This window comes from Trachemys scripta, chromosome 25, assembly GCF_013100865.1.
Source record: "Trachemys scripta elegans isolate TJP31775 chromosome 25, CAS_Tse_1.0, whole genome shotgun sequence".
Classification (NCBI taxonomy): Eukaryota; Metazoa; Chordata; order Testudines; family Emydidae; genus Trachemys; species Trachemys scripta.
This window is the reverse complement of record NC_048322.1, coordinates 5,348,102-5,356,367: the sequence shown is the minus strand read 5'-3', so window position 1 is coordinate 5,356,367 and position 8,266 is coordinate 5,348,102. Positions and strand designations below refer to the sequence as shown.

General features: G+C 50.0%; 1 protein-coding gene and 1 pseudogene across 1 annotated transcript; both read right to left on the bottom strand.

Moving 5' to 3' along the window:
- LOC117869930 overlaps window positions 1-1,733 on the bottom strand; it is a 26,670-nt pseudogene extending 24,937 nt beyond the window's left edge.
- A 555-nt stretch (window positions 1,734-2,288) lies between these two features.
- On the bottom strand, window positions 2,289-7,926 carry LOC117870062 (zinc finger protein 558-like). The gene is made up of 3 exons (XM_034757288.1): window positions 7,672-7,926; window positions 4,037-4,125; window positions 2,289-3,363 (listed from the first exon to the last, which is right to left on the bottom strand). Exons 1-3 carry the CDS (start codon window positions 7,868-7,870, stop codon window positions 3,208-3,210), a joined length of 444 nt encoding a protein of 147 aa, XP_034613179.1. The 5' UTR covers window positions 7,871-7,926; the 3' UTR covers window positions 2,289-3,207.
- Between the last annotated feature and the right edge of the window lie 340 nt (window positions 7,927-8,266).

Here is an 8,266-nt window from a genome sequence, read left to right as displayed (position 1 = left end):
GGTGTGTGCGGATGAGATTACCCAGATGTAAGGTGCAGAGGAAGAAGAAACGGGGGACCAAGGACACAGCCCTGTGGAACCCCCCATGGAGAGTTGGGATGGGTGTGAGGAGGATCCTCCGGAGGACACGCTGAAGGGGTGATTACAGAGGTAGGAAGGGAGCCAGGAAGAGGACAAGGGAAGACAAGGTATCAAGAAAGAGAGCAGGATCAGTGGTGGCAAAGGCAGCTGACCAGGTCAAGGAGGATGAGGATGGAGTTAGGGGTGTAAACATTTAACTGGTTAACCAAGAAGCTTGCTGCTTATTGGTTCCAGTTAACGATTAAACTCCGCTCCCCCTGTGTGCCTGGGGTCCTGGCTGCTCCCCCTGCGCGCCGGGGTCCCGGCTGCTCTCCCCGCATGCCCGGGGTCCCGGCTGTCGGCCCCGCGCATGGGGCTCTGCTGCCACCTCCAGATGCCGGCAGCAGCAGAGCTCCAGGTGCAGGGTTTGGGGGGCAGCCGGGACCCTGAGTGCATGGGACAGAGGGGCTCCCTCATGTAAAGCATGGGGGGGCTGCAGCATCCCCGCACCTCTAATTCCCCTTTAACCGATTGAATTACAATAGGTTAAACGGTTACTTTTTTTACCCGCTGTTTACATCCCTAGGTGGAGTAGTGTTGATGAGCTTTGCCTAAGGAGAGGGCATCAGAGACCGTGGCACTCCACTGAGACTGTTTTTGCCCCAAATCTCTACCTCTCTGAAACCTTCCCTTCCCCCTCCCTCTAGACCCACCCCGCTTCTTAGAGTAACCCCTTTCCTCCCCCTCCCACTATTTCCAGTGTTCCCCACTCCCATGTTACCTAAATCTCCCACCCAATCCTTCCCCACCACAGCACCCCCTTTTCCCCCAGCCCACCCCAATATGCTACCACTTCTCAGAAGCTCCTGTCCCTGACCTCCTCTCTCGCACCTTTCCCTTCCACTGTATCCAGCCCTCTCTGATTCCCTCTAATCCTTCACAAACCTCTCCCCTTTTCACTCATCTCAGCCCCCCTTGCTTTGTGGCACCCCACAATCACCAGCTCATCTGCTCCCCTTCCACTGCTCCCCGCTCTCCCTTCTCCTAAGGACTTATGAATAGGAGGAACTTCAAACTGTCTTCTGTCAACACATGGACATATCTGACTTTCACACCCTCCAGGCCTTTGGGAAGTTATTCTATAGTAGAACACCAGCTCTGGTATAGTTAAGGTTTGGCATTACTTTCTCTTTAAAGATTGACTATTGTAACTACTCTAAAATCCACAGGTTTACTCAAATTCTTTGTAATTTTCTGTTCTTTATGGGGGTGCTGGGAAGGATCAGAGGTCCAAATTTGGGGTGATTGGGTCACGAGGTTCATGACATACAGACCTGCCCCCCTAAAAAGCAGCTTTATACAAAAAACAGCTTTATACAAGAATCTCCTTGGGCTCAAACTATGGTTTTAATTGTTCCCTGACTGATCTCAGTCACTTGTCATTTCTCAGCTACAAGACACCCACGGCCCCTTTGTGGAAGCAATACTGAAAAAAAGTTAATAACTGTAGAGTCTGGAATTCCAGTTCAGCACAAGCCGAACAGACGAATCAAAGACATCGAAATGCACATGTGCCGCAAAACCGAGACCCTGTTAAGAGCCAGTAGATTTCTAGGACTCAGCTGTCACAGCACCTAACCCGGCACCTGACCCGGCACCACTAGGTAGTTCATAGCCCCGGTACCTCTTTCATAACTAATTAAGCACTGGTTGGCTCCAGGGGACGTGCTGTGGTCACTGAACCTGAACTACACCTGTGCTTTTGAGTTTGAACCCTACCACGGGTAGTTTTCAATCAACACATGTATATTTCTCCTGCTTTCTGCAGGAGTTTCCTTGGGCAATTTTGCCCCGATACCAAAATTTCTGGGTTAAGAGCAACATTTTAAAGTGCTCTCAAGTTCAAAGGCAGACTCTGGTTTAGTATCTGCTTAAAAGATTTGCCAACATATATATGTCCGGTTAGGGGTGTAAAAATCACATCCCAAACCGACATAGCTAAGCCAGCCAAATCTGTAGGGTAGATACAGTTCTAATGACAAAAAATCCATAAAAAAAGGAAAATAAATGCCCATAAACTACCTTAATTCAGAATTAAGGTTGCTCAGTGTTCCAACGTCCCTTCACAAAATATGAACTTAAACCTCTGAAAACTAGGAAATGAAAAGTTAAAATATACGTCACCCCTGAAATGTCACCTTAACTCTGCCCTCCACCCCTTAACCCTGGACCTGGCACTAGCCACTGGGAGTGGTGCAAACGTTAACAAACTAACAAGGGACCTGGAGGTTTCTCCATCTCAGGAAGTCTTTAGGTCAAGACTTTCAGGAAGATGATTTAGTGAAACACAAGCTCTTCAGCTCAGTTCAGCAGTAACTGGAAGAAATTCTATGCCCTGTGCTATACAGGAGGATGGACTAGATGACCTAGTAGTCCTTTATGGCCATACAATCTATGAATCTATAACAGATACGAGGAAGGACTACGAGAACATGCCATTATTTGTGTTATGTTCTACAGACTGGAATGCCAGCATTTATCTGCATGCCCTCCAGCTGTGTGCACTCTATCAGGTGTAGCTGTAACGGAAAGGTGGAGGGATTAGTTGGAGCAGCTTTGGAGAGCTGTGACTGTGGTATGAAGAGAGATACATGTGAAAGTTGAGGGGCCTAGTCTGCCCCATTTCAGTGCTGAGTATTGTAGTTTGTGTCAATAAAGGTGCACAAAGGTGTGTTCTTGCCACCGGGGTTGTCAGCAGTCCAGTGGGATACATGCTAGTAATCTCCAGGTCTTAGTGAGAGCTAAGTAAAGGCAATGACTCAGAAGGAATCCTCGAGGTGAGGGTAAGGGAGTGGTATCATTTTGCTGGTCTGAGCTGGTGTGTGTGGTGTAGGCTCAGTGTTTGAGTGCCAGCCAGGGGTTGGAAGCTTCTGTTTGTTATGCTGGACCTAACCCCAAGTTTTGCCTTAGCAAAGAGAAGTTGTTAGACTTTGTGGTGAACTGCCCCTGTGCCCTGTTCCCAAAGTGTTCTGTAGCAGGGGAGGGTCTCTGGTAGTGTGTGGGTCACTGGCATGTTGGGGTGATGCTGAAAAAGAGAGGAGGGTGCTTTGTGGGGGTGGTGTGAACCTTAACTCTGCATTTCCCCTTCTAAGAACCGAGGGGACGGGAATTCTTACCCAGCGAGGTCACATTCTCATAGTTCTCCTGCATGACATCCCTGTAGAGGGCTCTCTGAGCGGGGTCCAGCAGAGCCCACTCTTCCCTGGTGAAATACACAGCCACCTCCTCGAAGGTCACCGGCCCCTGAAAGCGCAAGAGTCCAACACTCAGTACCTGCTGCCCCACTCACAGCACCACTATTCATGGGGGAAAGGAGCCAATCAAATGGGAGCTCTGGGAGGATCACAATCAACAGAGTCCTACCCGCACACCACTCAGAGCATCCAGGAAACACCAGGGTGAGAGGACGAAGAGAGAGCCCCTTGTCTCTCCCAGCAGATCCATCACACTCCTACTAGCCACAGACTGATACAGAAGATGAAGCCCCTAGGAGGGTCCAGGGTCAGCTGCCTGGTAGGAAGCTCAACACCCTCCTCATTGTGAGGAGCTGGATATAAGTGGAGGGACAGCTCCCTTAAACCTGACTGGTGGGTGCCTCCTTCATATCTCACAGCAGCCGCTGGCTCATAGCGCTCAGGCTCCAGCATTTGGAGTCTGGGAAGTTTTCCCAGCCCAGTCCAGGGGGGCTCTTTCCTTTTCCATTTTCCTTTTCCATTTTGTTCCTAGAATCCAGGCCCCAGGTTAAACAAGTCCCCGCAGGTTTTCCACATCCTATCTCCCTCCCTTTCTCCACCCTGTGTATTTCCTGCTCCCTTCCCTCTCCAGACCAGCCACCCCCAAAGTTCCCACCTCCTCAGTATTTACTGCCCCTCTTCTTCCAGCAGGAACCCACCAGCAACTCCTCGATAGTCCCTACCTGAACTGGCTCTAATGCAGCCATTTCTCCTCCCTGTCCCATGGGAGGACGGGATGAGCTGGAGTGAAACATGGACGTCATTCTGCAGCCTGCGAGGGAAAGAAAGGCAATCGAGGCCCAGTTTTTCAGAACAGGATTTAGAAATTTCACATTACAATTTCTCCCAGGCTCTTTCGCTGCAGGCGGACATTCCAGATGCTACCACGCAAACAACAGAAAGAGCCAAAACACGAGTAATAATGGGCAGGGACGGATTCACTCTCCTGGGGGCCCCAGGCTATTAGATTTTGTGGGGCCCCTGTAGACAAGTCTTTTTCCTGGGAGGGTGTTTGGGTGCAGGAGGGGGCAGGGGGTTGGGGTGCAGGGCCTGGGAGGGAGTTTGGGTGCAGGAGGGGGCAGGGGGTTGGGGGGCAGGGCCTGGGAGGGAGTTTGGGTGCAGGAGGGGGTTCTGACATGGGGCAGGGGGTTGGGGGTGTGAGGTGCAGGCTCTGGCCAGGAGGCGCTTACCACAGGTGGCTCCTGGCCGGCGGCGCAGCAGGCTCAGGCAGGCTGCCTGCATGCCGTGGCCCCATGCTGCTCCCGGAAGCAGCTGGCTGCTAGCCCATCCCTGTGGCCCCTGGGGGGGAGGGGGACAGTGTCTCCATGCGCTGCCCGCGCCCACAAGCACCGCCCCTGGGGACAGGGGACTTTTAGTGGCGCAGTGTTGGAGATCGCTGCCTGTGCATAGGCGCCGACTCCATGGGTGCTCCAGGGCTGGAGCACCCATGGGGAAAAATTAGTGGGTGCTCTGCACCAACCAGCAGCCAAGCACCCTGCCCCACCTCATCTCACCTCACCTCCGCCTCCTCCCCTGAGCGCGCCATGTGCCCACTCCTTCGCCTACCTCCCAGCGCTTGCTGCCACAAACCAGCTGTTTCGCAGCATAACAAGCTCCGGGAGGGAGGGGGAGGAGTGGGAACACAGCACACTCAGGTGAAGAGGCGTGGCTGGGGCAGGGATTTGGGGAAGGAGTCGAATAGGGGCAGGGAAGGGGCGGAGTTGGGGCAGGGACTTTGGGGAAGGGGCTGGAATGGGGGCAGGGCTGGGGGCAAAGGTGGGGTCAAGCACCCACCAGCACCAGCAGAAGTCGGCACCTATGTGCCTGTGATTTATTTTTGCAGGGCCCCGAGCTGCAGCCCCTAAAGCCCCTGCCTTAATCCAGCCTTGATAAGGGGGCAGAGTTGAACTGCCCAGACATCTGTTGGAAAAGTAATACGGCCAAACACAAAACATCCAGCAAATTCCTGGAGTCTTTTGGGGACAGCGTTTTGTTTCAGAAGATGGCAGAAGTAAAGAGGGGGGCACCTGTTTTAGAATTGATTCTGACTACGAGGGATCTGACCGTGGAAGGCAGGTTGCATAAATGTCACCAATATATGATAGATTTCACGATGTGAGGAAAGGAAGGAATGTGAGCAGCAGAATAAAGATGGTGGTGGACATTAAAAAAAAAAAGCAGATTTTAAGAAAGTCAGAGAACTGGTAGGGAAGAAAATTAAATTAAAGGGAAAAAATTGCTTAGGACAGCCAGCAGTTTCTCAGAGTTAGTATTAAAGAGGTAACAGCAAACTTTCCTGATGTGAAGGAAAGAGAGGAAAAATAGAGGCTAATCTGGCTCCATCAGGAGCTCTTTAATGACCTGAAAATAAAAAGGAATCCTACAAACAGTGGAAACAAATTGCTAAGGAGGAGTGTAAAAGTGTAGCACAAGCATGTAGGGAGAAAATCAGAAAGATTAAAGCACAAAAGCAAGGCACATAAAAGGCCAAAAGATAAGGGTCATATAAATACATTCAGAGCAAGAGAAAGGTGAAGGAAAACATAGGTCCACCAGTGAACAGAGAAGGAGAGCTAATGACAGATGACAACAAGACTGAACTGTTTAATGCCTTTCACCTTCAGTCTGCATAAAAAGCTTAATTGTGACCAGACACTTGACACAATTAAAGGGAAATCTGAGGAATATTGGATCAGTTTTAACAATTAGAGAGGAAAGTGGAAAAATGTGAGGGATTTTATATCAATACTCAGTTATAGGCAAAGAGGCAAAATTTGAGTGAATTTCAAAAAGTGAGAGAGAGAAGGGGCAACCTTTGCCAGGGTTTGCTATCAATCTTCAAGAATTTGAGACAAGGGCAAATCTGAGGAGATATTATTTTATAATTAGAGACCCAGGGAAGAATCTCAGGGCATATTAAATTAGGCTATGTCTACCCCAGTGGGTCTCAACCAGGAGTACACTTACTCCTGGGGGTACACAGGGGTCTTCCGGGGGGTCCATCAACTCATCTAGATATTTACCTAGTTTTACTACAGGCTACATAAAAAGCACTATTAAAGTCAGTGCAAACTAAAATTTCATACAATGACTTGTTTATACGGCTCTATAGACTGAAATGTAAGTACAATATTTATATTCCAATTGATTTATTTTATACTTATATGGTAAAAATTAGAAAACAAGCAATCTTTCCAGTAACAATGTGCTATGACACATTTGTATTTTTATGTCTGATTTTGGAAGAAAGCTGTTTTCAAGAGAGGTGTAACGTGGAGGTATGCACAACAAGTCAGCCTCCTGAAAGGGGTACAGTAGTGTGGAAAGGTTGAGAGTCACTTGTCTACACTAGTAACCTTACAGCACCACAGCTCTCCTGCGGGCATAATTAAACCACCCCTAACGAGCAGCGGTAGCTATGTGGGCAGGAAAGTGTCTCCCACTGACATAGTGCTGTGCACCCCTGTGCTTCTGTGGGTGTAATTTATGTCAGTCAAGGGATATGTGTTTTTTTTCACACCCAAGCGACAAAAGTTTTACTGACAAAAGACAGTCTTGGTAACAGATAACTAGAGAGAAAGTGGGACAAAATTTTAGGATATTCAATGTCAATCTTTGAAAAAGTGGGGAGAAAATGGAAATATTTGATACTAGGAGAGAAAACTGCCAAAATCTGAAGGGATTTTATGTTTATATTAAGTGGGAAAAGTTTGAAAGGATGGTATGTTCAGCATACAGCAATCGAGAAGCAGGCAGCCTTTTGGTAAGCGGCTTTCAGAGGGCCAAATGGGTGGGGAACCCCCCCACTCCCCGCCAATCTGAGGCGATTTTAAACTGACATCAGAGAAGGAGAGAGAAAAATGGAGACAAAATCTGAGCCTAGATAAAGAGTGGATAATCTGAGAGAAAAGGGGGGGGGGGAGGGATCGACTTAGATTTTATATCCCTATGTGACAATTGGGGAGAGAATTTTGTCAAGAGTTGAGAGAAGTGGCAAAATCAGAGAAGATGTCCTTAAACACCCCCCTCCCCAGATCAGCTGCTTTCCTTCCCCTTCAATCTCCTGCCTGCACAGAGTTCACACAGTCTGTCTTTCCCCTCCCTGCAACTCTGGCTTATTTTTTTTCCCCTTCCCCCCCCCAGCCCCCCCCCCCCCCCCCCCCACACACACACCCCAGGGACAGCTCCTGGGATAGCTCCTGACCGGAGCTGGAGACAGAGGGAGGACAGAGGCTTCATTGTCTAGGGTTGCAACATCTGAGGATCCCTCACTTTCCTGCCCGTCCCCAGCACTTTCCCCTGGGTCTCTCCTAGTCACCTGGAGTCTCCGGCTCAGGAGTTGATGCTGGTGGAGCCCAGGGCTGCCCTAAGGGGCTAAATCCAGCTGGAGAAAGTTCCCCCCACGTGGCTGGGTACAGGAGGAGCATGAAGGAAGGTCTCTCCTCAGCACAGACCCCGCTGGGGAAGCAGCAGCTGCTCAGCTCCCAGGTCACAATGGAGGAGGCAGCGTTTTGCATTTTGCAGTGAGTGACCGGTATTATCTGTGTACTTTGTTTTCTTCCTGCCTCCTGATCGCTCCTGTTCCAGCCCCTTCCTGTGTCCCTCAATAGCAACCCGGGCTGCAGCGCTCACTGGGACAGGGGTTTCCTCTGCTCCGCACGTCCCAGAGCTGATGCCTGGTTGACACACACACGCTGCAAGGTTAAGCTGCTGACCCCAGTCAGAATTTGCTCAGCTTTGAAAGGGACGGAGCTCGGCTGTTCTCAGTGGTGGCAGATGACAAAACAAGGAGCAATGGTCTCAAGTTGCAGTGGGGGAGGTCCAGGTTGGATATCAGGAAAAACTATTTCACTAGGAGGGTGGTGAAGCACTGGAATGGGTTCCCTAGGGAGGTGGTAGAATCTCCATCCTTA